The sequence below is a fragment of the Prionailurus bengalensis genome, chromosome D4 (genome assembly GCF_016509475.1).
Source record: "Prionailurus bengalensis isolate Pbe53 chromosome D4, Fcat_Pben_1.1_paternal_pri, whole genome shotgun sequence".
NCBI classification, from domain to species: Eukaryota; Metazoa; Chordata; class Mammalia; order Carnivora; family Felidae; genus Prionailurus; species Prionailurus bengalensis.
Window position 1 is genome coordinate 66,884,277 of NC_057359.1, and position 21,475 is coordinate 66,905,751.

Consider the following 21,475-nt stretch of genomic DNA (forward strand, 5'->3'; position numbering starts at 1 on the left):
TGCTCTCTTCTATAGGCATATAAAAGCTTTCCTCATCCCCCTTATCATTTGCTTCATTAATATGATTTCCTTCTCTTGAATGCCTCTTCCTCTCCCCGCTTAGAGCCATTAAATTATTGAGTGCATTCTGTAAAGTTTCTCTCATCCTATTTTAATTTCGTGCACCACATTTTTTTTCTCATCTGAAACTATATTGCTTCCTGCATTTGGATTTCAGAATTTTTTGTTTTTTAAAGGAGATTGTATTTTTAATTATATTTGGCCTAATTCCCCATTGTGGGTACGTGTACCATATGGGAAGTCCCTGGGATAACAGTCATGGTTTCTTCCTATCTTCTTAGCTTACTATTCTCCTTCCTTTCTCCCCTGAAGCTTCTCACCCTCTCTTCTCTAATGCTTTTGGAAACTACTAAGAAGTTTAAATGGCCAGTGTGAAAATATGTCAGTGTCCCCATTTTACCATATATATGTAACATTTATAATTTATACTCTGCCTACATCCCAGAGGGATGTGAAGTGGCTTATGATAAAAAAAAAAAAAGAACCTCACATGTCCCACAGTACTGTTAAAAATAGTCAGAAAGGGAAATCAGAAGCCATTGAAAGGAATCTGTAACACAAAGTACGTATGAAACATAAGAAAATTTCTATAAAAAGTGAAAGAAGAACATAACCTTTTAATTATGCAAGGGCCTTGCTATTTTGACTATAGTGGAAGAAGATTGTAATTGTGGTCTAAATGTTTCTGTGTAGTGACAGAGTTACAGTATTTCTCATTTTCCCCCTAGAAATTTTTGTTCTAAAAGAAGAGAACTGAAGGAGTGTTTGGTTAGTCCCCAATTACCGTTGTCAGCCTCTTTGGTCTGGCTTCGTCATTCAGATTTCCCACTACCAGCCACCATGTCTTGGTCACCAGCTGTGTACCAGACCAGCGAGGCATTAGATGTGCATGATCTCATTTACTCCTCATCACTGGGTTGCGAAATAGAGGATGGGGCTCTGTGTTAGGGATGAGGAGGAAATACTCTAAGTAGGTAATTGGATCAGAGTCGCATAGGTAGTACGTGGTACAGTGAGGGTTTAAATCCAGATCTTTCTGGGTTCCCTTTCTGTTACTTGGTGATTCTTCTTGTCAAAGAACTGTGTTGGAAAATTAGCCGTTCAACCTCCTAATGTTTACCTCCACTTCCGGTTTTTGTTCAGTGTAGGATTTCGCAATGATAGGTTCAGGGATCTGCTTAAGATGGAAAGCTGATTTGAACATGTGAATGTGTGCAGGGGATTAAATTTTTTTATTTTCTTATGTTTTCATATTGGCTTGAAGTCCTGACATGGAACTAATTGTCTTGCATTTTTCTTGGAGGAGTCAGGAGAGAGGGAGTGGGCCACAAGGTGAGGGTGCATAGGTGAGTCCTGACCAGCCTGTGCCTGACCCTAGTGCTAGCAGTTAGCTTTGAGGCAGAAGGGTACTAACATTTTTATTGAAACAGGACACTTACATGCATTATTTCGTGTCATTCTCACAGCAGCCTTTGTGGTAAGTGGTTTTAGCCTCAATTTATAGACGGGAAAACTGAAGCACAGAGCATTAAGCAAGTTTGTTCAATGTCACACAAGTAGAAAATGGAGTTCTCAGTGAGGCTTAATCTGCCCTGGAGCCCATGGTCTTTTCCTTTACATGTTCTCATTTCTAACAATACTAGCTAATATTTATTGAGCTCTTACTATGTGCCAAGCAGAATTCTTAGCACTTTACAGGATTATTTCATTTAATCCTTACAGCAGTCTTATGAGCTACACAGTCATTATCTCCATTTCACAGGTGAGTAAATTGAGGTGTGGAGAGTTAAAGTAACCTGGCAAGGATCAGAAGGCATGGGAGTGGCAAATCTGGGATAGTCTCCACTTCTGGAGTTGACTTTCTTGTAAACCGTAGTTTCAAGCAGTTTCTAGTATTTAGAGCCACACTCCTTACTCTTTTTCCTTACCTGCAAGATAAAAATAGAGGGGTCATTCAGAAAAAAAGAATTTGTTTGCCTTTTTAGGAAAGTAATTAAGGGGGGAAATACTTTTCTTGTAGGAACTGTGTGTGAGGACAGTACTTAGCACCGTAGCCCTGAGATCTAGCATGGCTGACTGCTTCTATGAGTACTACTCGTGAGACTTGGCTATGATAAGTTGAACAGTGATAATCTCTGCCTTCATTAACCACTTCAGTAAAGATGATCAAAACTCAACCTTTCGATGACCACATTGCAAGATTTTCTAGCCCCAGCCTTTTCTCCCAATTCGGTTGATCAGTAATGATTCACCTTACTTCCTATTCTTAATGCCTACCAGCCTGCAGTGTAATATAGGCTGTTACTGCTCTTCGTGCATACTTGATTTAGCAAGCATGATGCAGTTCGGAAGCATCTACCATTTATTTGCCTTGGGCACTGTGATGAATCATATTCCCATGAAATGAAGTGACCTTTGTGGCACACAGACCCAGTGCCTCACTCTCCTTGACTCTGCAATATTAAAAGCAGAGTAGTGTTTCATGGTGTAATTTTTTGGCTTGTATACAGCTTTACTGAAGGAAGGAAACAGAAATGTTGTGGGCACCAAAGTGGTAATAATTCAAAACCCACGTACCTATTGTTCTTTGAATTTCTTTCTTTCATCGGTTGCTGTTAATTTAACAGAATTCTTTTACAACCAAAAACCTGAAGAATGAAACAAGCTGGGTTTGATTTTATGCTCTCATCTTTACTAGCTTCTATGGCTTTGGACAACTTATTTAACCTCTCTGGGCCTCAGTTTCCTTATCATGAGGATTAGCGATAATGTCTGGTAAGCACCTAGTACAGAGCCTGGCACAGAGCAGATGTTCCATACAGAGAAGCTGCTCTTATTATTATAAAATGCAAAGACGATCTCATGATGTAAAAGCTTGAGATTTGTTTTGTTATGGTAGTAAATAGTGTTTCCCTGTGGACTTCTTTGTGCTGCTCATGTGAAATCCAAGGAAAACAGTAGAATAGTGTTTGCAATAAGGAAAGATAGCTCTTTGTTCCCCTCAACAGACAAAAGAAGCTCATTATCGTATCAAGTAGTGACTGTTGCTATTGAAATGGTTTATTTGTATGTTTTTTCTGTTTTTTTTTTCTAGGGATTTATTTGTGGCTTTTCAGTAGCAACAGGTGCAGCAGCGAGACTAGTGTCAGGATACGACAGCTATGGAAATATCTGTGGGCAGAAAAATGCAAAGTTGGAAGCAATACCAAACAGTGGCATGGACCACACCCACCGGAAGTGAGTAGACTGTTGGCTGAATGAACTCCATGGAAACTTTGAACGGGGGTAGAAAATCCTGCTCTTTTATATTTTCTAATAATCTTCAGTAAGATATTATTTTCATATGACTCCTGTTGGTGTTTTTAGTTTTTTAACTGTCCACTTGAATCATTCCTGGTTTTGGTCTCTAAATACATTTTCCAGGAAATAAAATGAGCTGCCAGGTTAAAATGGGTGACCTTCAGGGTTTAACGAGTAAAGGCTTGATTTGAGAGGGTTATTCCTTTACTCTGTTTTCCCACTAGCCTATAGGTTGTACACAAAGTTTTAACTCAGGAAATAACATAATATTTTTTCTTCCTAAGATTGTACTTGATGGGAGAGAGAGAGATGGTAATGGATTTTGAAACATTAAAGGTATAATGAAACATTTTGTGATGAATCATTTATAAGTACAGTACGCATAAATTTCCAATTTTATAAAAGATACATTTTCTTTGTCAGACTTTAAAATTTGTTTTGAGTTCTCAAGCTTCATCTTTTGAATGTCTTGAAATTCCTTAATTGTCTTTTTTCTTCGGAGGAGCTATGACTTCATTTTTAATGTCTGTGAGGGAAATGTATTTCATGAAACATATTTTAGGTATGATGTCAGTATATTTGTCCACACTCTATATTTATGCCCTACTTGATTAGACAGGTCTAATAAATAAAGACAGATCTTCAGAATTAACCAAACTAATTTTAAAGTGATGGGTTATCCAATTCAATTAATGAATTTTATAGGAAAAGGCTAAGCAGTAGAAACATTTTTTTAGGCTATAGTTGTCTTAAGAAACATTTTCCAGGATGTGATAACTATTCTTATTATTAGATAAATCTGTTTGTTAAGTCATGGCCACTACCGGCAAATATAAGATTAATTTGATAATTTCACGAACCTGAAGAGACCCAAAAGGTTAGTAATATCTCAAAGATAGTTCCCCATTGAATGAAGGAATGCTATTCAAATAAATGAAATTTTAAATAATAATAATAAATATTTGTCTAGCATGCCATAGTTGGCAAGCATATGATACCATGCTGTGAGGTAGGTGTAGCAGAGGCTTAGAGAGATTAAAATGATTTTCTCAAAAGTCTGGTTGCTCAGTGGAATATCAAACGCAGACCATGAGCTTTTCCCCTGATAAAGCACCTGCATCCCTTGACAGAAGTAAAAACTGGACTCACGGAGAGTAATTTGGAGGATTTTCATTTATCCTATTTTTTGATTGCCTCATAAAATTAACACAAATTTTAAGCCTTGTATTCTCGTAACAAGATAGCCCATATATATATATCTTTTTATTTTGAAATAATTTTAGACTCATAGAAGTTGCAAAAATAGTACAGAATTCTACATCTTTTTTTTTGTAGGTAGTGTTTTTTGCTGTCAAATACTGTTTGACTCGTATTTTTTTTTTTTTAATGTTTGTTTTTGAAAGAGAGCGTGCAAGCAGGGGAGGGGTAGAGAAAGAGGGAGACACAGAATTGGAAGCAGGCTCTGAACTGTCAGCAGAGCCCAACATGGGACTCAGACCCACAAACTGTGAGATCATGACCTGAGCTGAAGTCAGATGCTTAACTGGGTGAGCTACCTGGGTGCCCCATGTTTGACTCTTTAACACTGTTCACATGTACCAACCATAAAATATCACTATTTAGATAATTTAGGAGGTTGGAAAAGGGCTCTCTTCCCTCAGGTCTGCTGCTCATATGAGGTCATACTCATGTATATGGCTTCTTTTGTAACTTGCTGATGGTTCCAAGCTTATTCTCACCATAAGGTTTGTGTAAATGTCACTCTTCCCATTAACCTTGTGGAGGTTCATTTGCTCGATTTTTAATTTATATATACACACACATATACACATATATGTGTGTGTGTATTTTGGCCTCTCACAAAGAAAGCCTGCTTTTTATTCCAAAAAATGATTACTTTTCCCTGAGTGCTTAGCAGAGCTGGGAACCATTCATGGGTAGCTGTAGGGGAAATAGTTTCCCAAGTATAGCTACGCTTTAATTCGTGTGTACATGTTTATTTATTTTTGATCTCTCCTTGTTCTTCTCTGCATATAAACATTTTAGTACCGACCCATCTAAGTATTTCTACCTATAAATGGTATATATATTATTTAATGAACACTATGTTTTGAACATATCTTTCTCAGGTAAGTCTATACTGTTTGGGTTTGAAAGAAGACACAGTGCCTTTGTGTTTGTTACCTTTATGCCATCTTCTTCTTTTTCCTGCCACATGCATTAGTTTCCTCCTATATCATTTCCTGATATATCTTTGTCTTCATTATGAATACTAGGCCCTACTATAGCTATACAATTTTTTAAACCTGTTTTATCTGCTACTACCTCAACTTGACCCGATCACTATTTTCTTCGGTTTCTTATCCTCGGTACCTAGTACCTGATACTTATTAGGACCTACCTCCATACATATTTGTTGAATAGGTTAAAAATCTTGAATACAGGGGTGCCTGGGTGGCTCAGTCAGTTAAGCATGTGACTCTTGATTTTCGCTCAGGCCATGATCCCAGGGTCATGGGATCCAACCCCATGTTGGGCTCTGTGCTGGGCATGGAGACTGTTTAAAATTCTTTCTCTCCCTTTCCCTCTCTACACCCCCTCTAAAAAAACAAATTAATTAATTAATTAACTAATTTTGTAAAAAAAGAAAAATCTTGAATACAACTAACTCTTTCTTGCCTTCATGAGTATTATTTCCTCTGTCAAGAAGAAAACTTTCTCCCATTCTTCACGTGGCTAAATTCTACTCACCCTTCAGCTCTCAATATAAATGTTATTTCCCAGGTGGCACCTGGGTGGTTAAGTCGGTTGAGTGTTCAGCCTTACTTAGCTCAGGTCATGATCTCACAGTTCATGAGTTTGAGCCCCACATCGGTTTTGCTGCTGTAGGCACAGAGCCTGCTGTGGATCCTCTGTCACCCCCTCTCTCTGCTCCTTGCCTGCTTGTGCTCTCTCCTTCAAAAATAAATAAACATTATAAAAATAAATAAATGTTATTTCCCAGAAGGGTCTTTTCTGATCTCACAAATTATTTTTTTTTAATATTTACTTTTGAGAGAGAGAAAGACAGAGAGACAGAGCGCAAGGGGGGAGGGGCAGAGAGAGAGGGAGACACAGAATCCGAAGCAGGCTCCAGGCTCCGAGCTGTCAGCACAGAGCCTGACACAGGGATTGAACCCACGAACTGTGAGATCATGACCTGAGCTGAAGTCGGACGCTTAACTGACTGAGCCACACAGGCGCCCCTGATCTCACACTTTAAATCAAGTGTTTAAAAATGCTCTCTCTTCTGGTGCCCAGTTGGCTCAGTCGGTAGAGCCTGCAACTCTTGATCTCAGGGTTGTGAGTTCAAGCCCCATGTTGGGTGTAGAGTTTGCATACGTACATAAATACATAATCTCTCATTGTATCCTATAAACTTTTGCACTTATTTGTTAAATGTTTGCCTCTTCTAAGTTCCCTGAAAGCAGAAGTGAGGTATGTTTTGTTCATTACTATATCCTCAGTATTTGGAATGTAATAGGCACTTAATTAAATGTGTTTGAATGGGTAAAAAATCTATAAATTTTTTTCTTAAAATATTCTTTAAGAAGTGAATTATCGGGGCGCTTGGGTGGCTCAGTCGGTTAAGTGTCCGACTTTGGCTCAGGTCATGATCTTGTGGTTCACGAGTTCGAGCCCCGCGTCGGGCTCTGTGCTGACAGCTCAGAGCCTGGAGCCTGCTTCCAAATTCTGTGTCTCCCTCTCTCTCTGACCCTCCCCCATTCATGCTCTGTCTCTCTCTGTCTCAAAAATAAATAAATGTTAAAAAAAAATTTTTAAGAAGTGAATTATCAAGTCTAAGGATCTGAATATTTTAAGATTATTAATAAATATTGCTGATGAATATGGCTTTCCATAAAAAGGCTATTCCATTTACATTCCCACCAACAATGTCTGAGATTGCTTTATCTTTGCTAGTATTACTAGTTTATGTTTTTCACTAATTTGGTTAACCAAAAAATGGTGTTGTATAGTTTTAATTTGCAAGTCTTTGGTTATTCATCAGCATGAGCCTTTTTCCTCCACACGTTTGCTGGCCTCAGGACAACTGTTGTGCTGGCATTATCTATTCTTGGTCTTCTAATCTCTAATCTTCTCCATCCTTTATACTGTGATAGGATTAAGTTCTTTAAAACACTTTTTATGGTCATTTCCCTGCTCAAGAGCCTTTTGTTTAGTGTTGATGCCTATAGTATCGTAAATGAGCCCACTCAACACCTGCCATTCCAGGCTTCCCATGATCTAGATAGACCCTTTGTACCTATTCAGTCCTCTCCCACTGCTTCTCCGTGTAGTAGTAGTCTTGTCCAGGATACTCATTCTGTCTGTGTGCCGTCCGCTCTACCGCTCAGCTGCCAACCTAAGTTCTTGAAAGATGTAAGGGCCGGGGGGGTCTCATAACTAACCTCTTCATGCCATATTTCAAAACAGACTTTATCCCATAGCGATCTTTTATTACCTGAACTTTCCTGTCTCAAATTTGTTTTTCTCTTGTCTTGAAGTTCTTCTTCAATTATATTGTGTGTTTCTTCTGCCTGCATTAATTATAATTTGCTAGGTAACAATATTGCATGAACTTAGTGGCTTAAAGCAAGACACATTTAGAATCTCAGAGTTTCTGTGGGTCAGGAATCTGGGTATGGCTTAGCTGGATCTCTTGCTTCAGAGGATCTCACAGGACTGCAATCGAGGTTTTGGTCAGGGTTGGGACTCTGCTTGGGAGCTCCCTTTCCAAGCTCATGTAGTTGTTGGCAGCACTCCGTCTTTCAAGATAGTTAGACTGAGAGCCTTAGCTCTTTATGGCTGTCAGCCCAGGGCCACCCTCGGTGCATGCTATATGGGCCACTCTGCACGGCGGCTTACTTCAAAGCCAGAGAGGGAAAGCATCAATTGAGAGAGTCTGCTAGCAAGATGAAAGTTAGATTTCATGTAATATAATTATAGAAGTGATGTCCTTTTACCTTTGCCATATTCTACATGGTAGAAGCAAATCCCAAGTCCCACCCAAACTCAAGGGGAGGGAATAATTGGAGCATCTTAGAATCTTCCGGCACCCTGCCCAACTCTGTCTCTCTCGAGTGCCATGTTTAGCTCCCAGATTTAAATACCCAAGAGTTATTCCATAGTAGCTTATTGAATTGAAATAGTAGAGGAAGGAAGAAAGTTAGAAGAGAAATGGGAAAGGGAATGCCTTTGACCTGTTCTAACCAAAAAATTTAAGATGCCAAGATGACTGTAAGAATTCCACTAGTAGTAAAGAAAAGGCAGTATTGTATTGCCTTACCATCCTTATTGTAATGTGTTCTTTTTCTCCAAATAATATTTTTGACCTGACGATGTATTTACTGCAGTAATAAGGATGTATAGGAAAATGGTAGACAGTGTTTTATGAGATACAAGAAGGCCCCAACTTCAAATGGATTATGTTCCCAAAGTTCACTTTTAAGTTGGTTGTTTGAGATGTGTACAACTTTTCTGCGTAGAAACAATGCTATCAATAAGGTTTTGAGCCTGGGTTAACTCAGGAAAGTTCATTTATCTTAGAACCACATAGCATCAGAGATGAAAGACTTCTTTAAGATTATCTAGTGTGTAACCTCCTTAAAGTACCCCATCAAACATTGGTGAGTGCCAACTAAGGCTCAGAGAGGAAAATGACTTGTTTTGTAGCTGAGCTATTATTATAGCTGAGGTGCTAGAGAACGTGGGTAAGGCTTATGGTCTTTCTTTTTTTTCGGTTGTGGGGAGAGGGATAGTAATAATATATTTTGAACTCTGATCGACAATTCCAAAAACGTCTCTTCCGCCACATTCTACATTGCCTACCATTTTCAAAACCATAAAGCTAGCTTTACAGTGTATGTGCCAATTTTTAGACAGAGAATTATTATTATTATAGAAATTGTTCCCAAAGGGGAAGCCCCTTTGAATAGAGCAGGGCTGTTTCTAGTTCTAAGATACAGGATTCATGGATGTGGGAACTGTAGTAGGACAAAACCTCTAGCTCTCTTGGCCCCTGGGGAGATGATTGGATGAGGGGAGGTGTTGTGTTTCCTCCATGGATGTTACCTTGTCCTGGGTGTCTGGGACGGGAGAGGCTATGGTAAGGTGCCCGTGACTCTTAGCACGCATAGGTTATTGTAAAGCTAGGTTCATGTATGTAGGGAACTGCTTTAATCTTTTTTATATAGGTATTATATCATTATTAGAAATTTTTTCTCCATTCTGCAAACAACCCTAACAGAGTTTAGCAACTCTTTCTTTGTAACTCTTAAGTAATTTTCTCAGTCAGATAAGTGAGATATATCTCTTATCAATATTGATTTTTCCATAGAGGTTCCAAAGATATATTTTTTGCACATATCTAACTTTCTTCTTTATCTTTTTATCTTTCCTCTGAGGAAGCCATTTAAAGCCCCAATCACTGATAAAGGCTCTTTGACCGTAAAATGCCTCTCTGATTTCAGATAATCAGTATTAACAGGATATGCGGGAAGTAGAGGTCTGAGGAGGTTGATGGCATACATTTGTAAGTAAAATCTTTAGGGGGCATTTTATTTGAGACCTTTTTCAATTACCTTTGTAACCTGTGGCAGAGTATCTAGCGTGAGTTTTACTTCTTTCCTTTAACTGTCTCATTCCCCAGAAATCCACAGTATAGAAGGTTTGTGCAGGAAGGGCTCTGGAGATCACGGAGCCCCTTCATTTTACAGGTGAAGAGACTGGGGTCTAGGAAGCGTCAGTGGCTTGATGAAACAGTAGCATTAGGACTAGCTCCCCACTCTTCATGCCCTTGTGCTCTTTGTATTATATAGTGGTAAGTTCCTGTGATTCCATTACCACCCCCCCACCCCCACCCCACGCACTTTTCACTTTTGGGGCATCTCCCTCTGGATTTTTAAAGATGAAAGACCTTCAGTAGAACATGCAGAGAAGAAGGGGCAGGTTACATAAATCAGTAAAGTCATAACTAAAAAAACTTTGAAACCTGTACAATCTATGAAGGCTTTGAATAATTTGAAGGCAGTTTTCTCTGTTTTTCTCTCAGGTAAAGAACAGACATTTTAATGATTAAATACGTCGTTCTTATTTCACATTTGGGCATTTCTACCATTTGTGTGTGATTGATTGATTTTCATATTTTAGAGAGAGAGATAGAGAGAGAGAACAGAGAAAAGGGGCAGAGGGAGAGAGATTGAGAATTTTAAGCAGGCTCCACGGTCAGTGCAGAACCCAACATGGGGCCCCATCCCACGACCCTGGGATCATGACCTGAGCCAAAATCAGGAGTTGGACACTCAACTGACTGAGCCACCCAGGCCCCCCAGTTTGTGTGTTTTAAATACTTACTGGAAGATATGTAACTTAAACTGATAATGTTACTTTTTATTTAGTTGATTGTTTAATAGACAATAGTCTTCTTTTAAAGACACTCTCTATGTTTAAGATCTCTGTGTGGATACATCATTGGCCCCTGATTACTTTCCCTAAAGCTCAGGGCTCTATAGGTTCAGTGTCTGATTCAGTCTACTCCATGACACTTATAAAGGCTTATTTGGGGGTTGGTAGTGATACGGTAGAATTTAGAGAATGTGTTTACTCTTTAAACTACCCATAACAAGATTGCCCAGTTTCCTGGGCCTGCACCATGCTGTATACCTATCTATTTTAGGAAGAACATTTTTCTGTAATTAGTTAATATGTAAAACATGCCTTTTTTGAACACCTTTTAAGGAGTTATGAAATCTTGTTGACCATGCATACCTGTCCCTTTTTGAACAAGAAAAAGAACTGAAAAAGTAAAGTTAAAATTACTTGCCTTAAGGATCCTTTAATCAGCCAAGTACAGTTAGTTCTTCATGTTTATAGACCTAGGACTTCTGTCTCGTCTTCCTGATGACTTAAATTACTGTTTACTGAATGTCTATCATTCACCATTCTTTTTTAAAAAAATTTTTTATGTTTATTTTTTTTAATTTAAAAACATTTTTTTAATGTTTATATATTAAGAGAGAGACAGAGTGTGAAAGAGGGAGGGGCAGAGAGGGAGACACAGAATCTGTAGCAGGCTGCAGGCTCCGAGCTGTCAGCACAGAGCCTGACGTGTGGGGCTCGAACACAGAGACCGTGAGATCATGACCTGAGCTGAAGTCGGATGCTCAACCAACTGAGCCACCGGGTGCTCCATATGTTTGTTTATTTTTGAGAGAGAGAGAGAGAGAGAGAGAGAGACAGAGTATGAGTGGGGGAGAGGTAGAGAGAGAGGGAGATACAGAATGGGAAGCAGGCTCCAGGCTCTGAGCTGTCAGCACAGAGATCAATGCAGGGCTTGATCTAACGAACTGTGAGATCATGACCTGAGCCAAAGTCAGATGCTTAACCAACTGAGCCACCCAGGCACCCCTGTCTTTCACCATTCTTGAAAATTCTGTTTATTATTTTATTTAGTTCTCAGCAAACACTTATTGACAGTCTGTGTGCTAGAGACCTCTATTAGGAATAATAAAATAGGAGGCAACCTAAATGGCTGAAAAAAGAGGTTTGGTTAAACTCATCTATTCATGCATTACATTTCTTGGCCATATTCTTTGGGTTAGGCTTTGGAGAGTTAGTCTTGAGGAAAAGAGGCACGCTCTTTTATCTCATGGAAATTATAATCTAATGGAGGAAACAGAACTTAATAAACTCATCATATGATCACAAGAGTTATTACAGCTGTTGAAAGTGTTATGAAGGGAGAGATGTGGGGCATGAGAGAGGTTGTAATAGGAGGACCTGGCCTAGTCTGAGGTACTACAGAATGGAAAAATTATGGTGTAGAATCCTGTCCATTGACCTGGAATAGCCACATAATGTTATTAAGGGAGAATATTACAGAACAGCATATATAGTATGATTTTATTTATATGTATAAAAATATGCAAGTATATAGGAAAGTATAGAATGGCGTGAAAATGTTAACATGTGGTTAACTGTTAAATTGTGGATGGTTTCAGGGTGCCCGGCTGCCTCAGTCAGTAAAGGACACAACTCTTGATCTCTCGGTTTTGAGTTCAAGCCCCACATTGGGTGGAGAGATTACTTAAAAAAAATGTGGGTGGCCTTAATTTTCTTTTATACTTGGTCCCTTCATTTTTCATTAATCCATATATATCATTTGCATAATGAAAATGGAATAAAAGGCATTCATAATCTCTGTCCTTGAAGAGCTTGCATTTAGTGGGAAGACGGAATATACAGATAAGCCATGACAGTGCAATATGGGACATCCTAGAAGTATTATGTATTGGAAACTCAGTGACTCCAGTTTCTTAGGTTCCTAACTGCAGACTAGTGGGGACAGAAAAATAAGGCAAGTTGATGGTGGCAGGGGAACCACCACTATATTAGTTTCTACTGTTGCTGTAACAAATTGCCACAAACTTTAGTGTCTTAAAACAACAAAGTTCTCTGTAAATCAGAAATCTGTGCACAGCATGGCTCAGCTGGTTCCCTGTTCCAGGTTTCACAAGGCTGAAATCAGTGTCAGCAGGGCTGTGTTCCCTTCTGGAGGCTCTGGGGAACAGATTTTCTTCCCAGCTCATTCAAGCTGTTGGCAGAATTTAGTTCCATGTGGTTGTCAGACGGAGGTCCCATTTGCTTGCTGGTTGTCCACAAGGGGTCATTCTCAGTTTCTAGAGGCAGCCCATATATCGTATAGCCTATATTCTGCGGCTCATGATCCATTTCCTTTAGCAACCGTGGATCAGATACTTCTCATGCCTCAGTCTCTCTAACTTTGCCTTCTTCAGGGTAGCATCTTGGTCTAGATTGTCTACGTGGGTGGAAGAATCACTCAGCCAATGACTGGGGGTTCGGGGACAGAGTCATTTTAAGTGGGGTTTTAGAGCTTTAAGTGGGTTGGAGGTTCAGAGCAGGACTTGCATTCTAGCGGGGGAAAATCATACACAGTGGTGATGAAGCCTTCTTGGACCAAGCGGTAGCTCAAGAGCCTATCACTAAGTGAATTCCAATTAGAATACCAAACTTGGTTCTCACTGGCTGAAGAATATTGTGGGCTGAGTCTACAGGTTGGAGTTCTGTAGGTCAGGCTGAAGCTGGGCGAACACTGGCACCCACAGTAAAGATCTCCTAACTCTGTCTTATGGAGATATAGAGGCTTAGGAGGGGGGAGAGAGTGCATTTTATCCCTCATGCTAATGCTTGAGTTTTACAGTTTTCAGAATATTCTTGAGAGCAGCTCAGTAGATCACCTATCTCTAAGTTTGAACAAATGGTGATACTTTAAGCCTTTGATGGATTTGGCTTTGCTTTGAGGGAAAGCACTGTCCTCTTTGCCTCTTGTCAAAGTCTCTGATTCTAACATTAACCCACCACCTCACCTAGTTTGGCTCAGCATGAAAAAGAACAGCCTAGATACTTAACTTGAACTTGCATTTGAGCACTCACTTTGCCACACATTTATAAGCATTGGAAACAGTAACATTTATGATGTTCTAAATAGAAACTTACTGTATTATTTATGCAGTTTTTTCTAAACTTTATTTTTCTCTCATGGAAAATGTTAGAATTTGTAAAAATGAGGGGCACCTGGGTAGCTCAGTCGGTAAAGCATCAGACTCTTGATTTAGGCTCACCTCATGATCTCACGGTTCGTGAGTTTGAGCCCTGCGTTGGGATCTGTGCTGACAGTTGAAGCCTGCTTGGGATTCTTTCTCCCTCTCTCTCTGCCCCTCCTCCACTTGCCTGCTATCTTGCTCTCAAAATAAATAAAAATAAATTTTTTAAAAGTTGTGAAAATGATAGGTAAATTTTCCGAAGGCAAATTTATGGAGGCATCTTTGGAAAAATTTTTTTGTCCTATTTTGTGACCGTACTACTCCTTAACCTGAATTGTAAAGCTTTTTACAAAGGTAACATCTGTGTTTCTAGTATAATTCTACCTCTAGGGTACTACTTGCTATGGATAATACCACTAGCAATTTGAAAGAGGAGATTCAATTACATACCTTAGAAAAATGTAGGAGTTGAAAGTTGAAATGTTTTGCAGATTCTAAGTAGGGAAGTAAAAACCACTTAGGGGGTGCCTAGGTGGCTCGTCTGACTTTTGATTTCAGCTCAGGTCATGATCTCAGGGTTTGTGAGATTGAGCCCCACGTTGGGCTCTGCGCTGACGGCGTGGAGCCTGCTTGGGATTCTCTCTCTCTCTCTCTCTCTCTCTCTCTCTGTCTCTTTCTCTTTCTCTCTCTCTCTCTCTCTCCCCCTCTCTCTTTCTCTGTCTTGTAAAATAAATAAATAAACTTAAAAAAGCCACTTAGAATTAGATGACATGTATGCACTGAGGCAAGGATGGGATGGTTGGTTTTTGTCTGTGTTACCTTCTTGGGTGTGTGCTGCTGTCATTTAAGTTAAATAGCTGATTATACGTGCTCAACCCAGACTTTCACTACTTGGGTTGGTTTCAGGTTAACCAGGCAGCTGTAAAGATTCTAAAAAGCTTTTGTAACTGTATGTAAGCTCATAGATATGACCTTTGTAATATGCTTAGGTAATTATTAACCACTTCAACTATGAATTTTAAAGTCATTCGCTTGCCATCTATTTATTCATCTGCATGTGAGTGTTGAGGGCAACTAAGAAGTTGGGGGGGGGGTACACAGTCCACACATGACTACCCTTACTTCTGACACTAGTTGCAAGTTCAAGGGTCCACAAGACCATCTTTACAACGCCTCACAGAACTCACTGAAATCTGTTATACTCAGCTTTGGTTTATTTGAGGGAAGGGCTGCAGATTAAAATCATCCAATGGAAGAAGTACAAAGGGCAGAGTGTTCGTTGTTTTCTCCCTCCTATGGAGTCAGGGCATTTACTTACCTGACACTGGTATGTGACATACACATGACACATTGCCAACTGACAAGCTCACCCACGTCTCAGTATTCAAGGTTTTCATTGGATACAGTTAACCATTTGTTTTCCCCTTTCTTTTGTCCTTGGGCAGCCAGGAGTGTCTTAGCAATATCACACATATCCTACCTTGGGGGAGGGGGTTGTGGTAGCTTGTGCTTGGCCCTTGGCTTGCCTTATGGTCCCTCACCAGTTTCTTCCCCCGTCCTTGTCCCCAAGCAACTACTGATCAGCTTTCTGACAGTATAGTTTTGTCTTTTCTAGAATTTCATATACATGGAATCATATAGTATATTGTGTTTGGGGTCTCTTTTTTTTAACATCGCGTAATAATGTTATTGAGATTCATCCATGTTGTTAAATACAATAGTTTATTCCTTTTTCATTAGTGAATAGTATTCCATCGCATGGATATGCCACATTTTGTTTACTTGTTCAGTTTTGAGATATTTGGGTTATTTAATTATTTAAAGTAATGGGGGGGGGCACCTGCTGGGTTGGCTAAGTGATTTCAGCTCAGGCTAAATGATTTCTAGCAGTTGGTGAGCTCGAGCTCTGTGTCAGGCTCTATACTGACAGCCCAGGGCCTGCTTGGGATTCTCTCTCTCTCTCTCTCTCTCTCTCTCTCTCTCTGCCCCTCCCCCACTCTCAAAAGTAAATAAATTAAAATTAAAAAAAAAGAATTTCTATTGTGAATAACATTACTTTGGAAGTCTGTGCACATGATACTGTATGGATATGTATTTCCTTACTCTTGGATAGGTACCTGGGATTGGGATTGCTGAGTCATGTGACTAGGATGTGTTTAACTTTATAAGAAATTGCAGAACTGTTTTGCAAAGGGGCTGCACCATTTTATATTCCCATTATAGCTGGCACACAAGGATGCCAGAGCACCTAGTTCCGGGGGTCCCAGACAGACTGGGTTCAGATGGTCTAGTGTTCATTGTAGTTTTAATTTGTATGTTTTAGTGAGCAGTGATGGTGAGCATCTTTTTATAAAATACTGGTTAACCATCCGTAGATCTTCTTGTATGAAGTATTTGTTCAAATCTTTTGTTGCACATTTTTGGACACATTTGTTTGTTTTAAAAAGCTTTGAGAGTTCTTTATTCTGTTTACTAGGCACACTTTGTTAAGTATATCTTTTGCAAATATTTCTCTAATTTGTGGTTTGCCTTTTTGTTTTCTTAATGGTAACTTTTGACAAGCAAGTTTTTAATTTTGATGGAGTCTAATTTATCCATTAGATACATTTAAAAAAACACGCACACGAAAATGTATCTTTTTAATGGCTCATGTTTTTTTTGTATCAGAAATCACTGATATAGCCCAAAGAGTCATAAAGCTTTGTTTCTGTGTTTTTGCAGCTGGGGCACAGGGCTCCGGGGGTTCCCAAACAGACCAGGTTTGGCCACTCACCCCTGACAAAAATCCAAAGATAGAGAGACAAGCAGTGGTGAAAAAGAAAGGAATTTATTTCTGTGAGGCCAACACCCAGAAGACAGCCGACTAATGTCTCAAAGACTGTCTCCAAAGTGCTGAAAATACTTCCAGGTTTATATAAGGAAAATGTAGGACAAAGGTGGGTGGGTACACGCAGGTGGGCAGTAAAGGTTGGGTTGATCGTTGTCTTGGGGTCAATCACATGGAGTCATGCTGGCTCAGGGCTGGCTTGAGGGGGTAGTGTCAGTTCCCATCACAGGGATGCTTTGCCTGCAGGGTCTTTTGCCTGAGTTAAGAGATAAGCTGGAAAGAAGAACTTAATCAATTAGAAAGTACAGACTGAGGTCATAATGAAGGTAGCTGAAGTCCTCTTTCATTTTCCTCTATAAGTTTTGTATTTAGCTCTCATGTTTATGCCTATGATCCATTTTGATTTAATATTTGCATATGGTGTAAAGAGGTCAAGGTTTGTCTTTTTCCCCCCCTACTAAAGTCCAGTTATTCCAGCTTCATTTATTGAAAAGATTGCCTTCTCTGTTGAATAACCTTGACATCTTTGTAAAAAAACAGATTTTAAGTCTGAGGACATGAAAGGAAACTGATGGAGTTTCTGGTAGTGGCAGATACCAGTATTATGGAAAAAATTAGTTTATTTCAAGTTAAAATCAGGATATCACCCTTTTTTATAACACTGTTTTAAATAACTAGTTGTAACAAGTTATATGAAAGAGATCAATGGAATGCGTGTAGGTCAGTAGAGATAAATATAATACTATTTGCCTACGACAGGTGACTAACCTGAATGTTTAGGAGACTCAACAAAAACATATCTTGAAATGAGATACTTAAATCCTGGGTTATGAAGTACACCCTAACTCAATTCAGTCATTTATTTTATCACTAGACAAAATATAATGAAAAACATAATACTTGTTTTATTAAAAAAAATAGAATCAAATAAGATACAGGGCCTAATACAGAGAATTATAATACTTTAATAGAATGAAAAGAAAACAAATAATAAGAATATATTCTACTCCTGGCTGAATAGTCTTAATATAATAAAGATGACAATACTAACAAAGTGGATTTATAGATTTAATACAATACCAGTTAAGATCCTGATAGGATGGTGAATTGAACTTGATTGATAGTATAAATCACAGAATAAAGGAGCAGGAAAGAACTTCAGGGGGAACATTTTTAAAAATTATTCTTGTTCACAAAATAACTTGAGAGGATTAGAATTAGGTGCATCTGTTGTAAATTAAATGGGGATAAAAGATCGGGAGCCATACAATGGAAGTTAAGAGATTAGACCAGAAATCTAGGCTAGGTGTAGTTACTGAAGTAAAGTAGCAAATTGATTGTGAACTTTCTGGCTTTGAAGGTAGAAAGGGAAACTTGTGGGTTTCACCAGAGTTTGCATATCTAAAGGCCGCTAAGTGGGCTGGGAGTAAGACTCTAGGGAATGTTGGGCACTTTGAACTTGATATGTGTGTGCCCAATAGAAGGATAGCTTCTACTTGGTTCTGTCTGATTTTTGGCATGTGGGTAGATGGCCCAGTGATGCTCATTTTTCAAAAGAAGCCAGAAATCTATTGGTGGAAGGAGAGTAGGGGAGGACACAGGACCTATCGCCGTAGTCTGTTCAGTCTGTTATCACAAACTATCACAGACTGAGAGGGTTAGAAACAACAGAAACGTAATTCTCTATTTCTGGAGATTGGAAGTCTAAGGTCCACACCAGAATGTCACATTCTCATGAGGGCCCTCTTTCTGGTTCATTGCTAGCACCTTTTCACTGTGCTCTCATATGGTGGAAGGGGATAGGGATCTCTTTGGAACCTCTTTTATAAGGGCACTAGCCCTACCCATGGAGGCTCCACCCTTATGACCTAATCACCTCTCAAAGGCTCCTAATACCATCACCTTTGGAAGTTAGGATTCAACATATGAATGGGGGGGGGGGGCAACATTCTGACCATAGCACCTTATTGATCTTCTGATCTTTAAATATTGGCAATTAGTGTATTGACCAAACAAAACAGGTAGAGAGGAAAGGCTACTCATTGTCTAATTAATGATTGTGTCGTTTAGAGGGGAACAAGGAGTTTTACTATTCAAAAGCAACACTTACCTCCAAAGCATATTAATAAGACTACCTGAATGCCTGTTAGTAACAGTGATGGAAGAAACAAAATAGAAATATCAGAAATAAACTGACAGTAGTGTATGAGAAAATAAGTAAAATAAAAACTAATACCATCAGTGTTTAACAAAAGACATTGTTGAATGATAATATGAAGGAACTACATCGAAAACTGTTTTAATCCCATACCATGCAAAATAAATTTTAGATAAGTTAAATATCTTAAAACAAATATTATACTTTGTTATGGAGAGGAAACCATTTATACATTGTTGGAGCATTAAAGGAGCAAAGTAGTACCAAGGTGGGGATGTTTGATTGTCAAAAAATTTGAGTCTCTGATACAAAGATAAAAGCAGTGCCTTGAGAAGAGTATTTATAGTTTTTCTATAATGGGTAAGATTTTTCACGTAATTGGGGATGTATCCATAAGGGTAGATTCAGTAGACAGATAACCAACTGTGGTTTACATTTTTAACCAATGATGATTTGCATTAGAGAAGGTAACATTAATATGTTTGACCTAAAGATCTTCATTTGTAAAATGAAGATAATAGCAGTACCTACGTCCTAGGGTGTTTTTCAGGAATAAATATGATAAATGGTGTCTATTCCTGAGCACGTTGCCTAGAACCGTAGATGTTAACTGCTATTTATTATAATCATCTTCATGATTATTATCTTCCAAAACAAGTTTCAAAGTTACTTATCAAAGCTTCTTGCCTTTTTAACCCAGATGGGAAAAACGGCTAATTTAGCCAACTTTACATCTGTGGAGTTTACAAAGCACTTTCACATATTCTGTCTCATTGATTCTCACTCTAGCCCTGGGAACTCTTTGAATTTCTTCTCAGTGGGGGCTTTCAGGATTCAGTCTTCCGTAGTCACAGCTTGGTTTTTGGTCATCACCCTTTACTGCTCCACCTATAAAATCAATTCAGACTAATTCAAGAATGCCCCATTCTGACCACAGCCTTCCATCTTCCCAGCTTTTGCATTCTTTGCCCACTGGAGCCGTTTGTTGACCTTTAGTCTTTTGACTCCTGTAATCTCTCTTAAGTGCTCTTTTTTCTTTACTTTCATCCTTATTTTCTCTTATAATCTTTCATACTTTTGTGATAATACCTAGTGCCTGTCCTGCTTGTTGTTCTCAAAGATTAAAAAGAAATCTATGGTGGGCAAAGGATTTGAATGGGCATTTCTCCAAAGAAGAGAGGCGAATGGCCAAGAAGCACACGTGAAGATGCTAAACATTGAATCAAGGGGATGCAAGTCAAAACCACAATGAGTTACCACTTCAAATCCACTAAAATGGGTATGGTAAAAAAGACATAGTTGCAAATGTTGGCAAGGATGTGGAAAAATTGGACCCCTCATACATTGCTGGTCTGGACGCTAAATGGAGCACTTGCTATGGAGAAGTCTGACAGTTCCTCAAAATATTAAATACAGAATCACCATGTGACCTAGACATTCCATTCCTTTACCCAAGAGAAATAAAAACATGCATCCATAATAAGTCTTGTATACAAATATTCATAGCAGTGTTATTCATAATAGCTAAAAAGGGAAAACAATACAAATGTGTACCAACTGATGAATGGATAAACAAAATGTGTTATATCCATACAGTATAATATTATTCAGCCATAAAGAGGAATGAAGTATTGACACATCCTGTAACATGGACTAACCTTGAAAACATGCTAAGTGAAAGAAGTCAGTCACCAAAGGCCACATATTCTATGATACCATTTATGTAAACTGTCCAGAATAGACCAATCTATAGACATAGAGCATATATTCCTGGTTGCCTAGAGCTAGGGGTTAGAAAGTGTGGCCAAATGGAGAGTGACTATTAATGGGCATGAGGTTCCTTTTTAGGGTAATGAAATGTTCTAAAATTAGATTGTGGTGATGGATAAACAACTGTAAAATATGCTTAAAAACATCTAATTGAACTGAATTGTACAAAAGTTTGAACTCTACAGTTTCCAGGTAAATTTTATGGCATGTAAATTATATCTCGATAAAGCTGTTAAACTAAAAAGAAAAATAAAGTTCTGGTCATTGACTCTTAGCACATACTATTTCTTAGCCTGAGTGCTGGAACATGTTGATTTTGAGAATGATCCTTGTAACAGTATAATATTGCCAATGAACCTGGGGTTGGGGTGATATTCCAGTTCACTAAAGTAAATAGAGAATTTTTCTTTCCTATAGCTCTTGTAAATTATTATTATTATTATAAGATTTTATTTTTAAATGACCTCTACACACAACATGGGACTCGAATTTATTTTTTTTTAATTTTTTTTTTTAACGTTTATTTATTTTTGAGACAGAGAGAGACAGAGCATGAACAGGGGAGGGGCAGAGAGAGAGAGGGAGACACAGAATCTGAAATGGGCTTCAGGCTCTGAGCTGTCAGCACAGAGCCTGACATGGGGCTCAAACTCACAGATCATGAGATCATGACTTGAGCCGAAGTAGGACGCTTAACCCACTGAGCCACCCAGGTGCCCCTGGGGCTTGAATTTCAAATCCTGAGATCAAGAGTGGCAT

General features: G+C 38.8%; 1 protein-coding gene across 3 annotated transcripts in view; it reads left to right on the forward strand.

The window, feature by feature from the left end:
- Nucleotides 1–21,475, forward strand: part of SLC44A1 (solute carrier family 44 member 1) — a 206,114-nt gene that overhangs the window by 63,706 nt on the left and 120,933 nt on the right. For all 3 annotated transcript variants that reach the window (XR_006295036.1, XM_043566212.1, XM_043566211.1), the window contains exon 3: nt 3,155–3,297. Coding sequence is in view for 2 of the 3 variants with exons in the window: in XM_043566212.1 (XP_043422147.1) it covers nt 3,155–3,297 (143 nt within the window). In the remaining variant the exon portion in view is untranslated. The remainder of the gene's footprint in view (nt 1–3,154; nt 3,298–21,475) is intronic.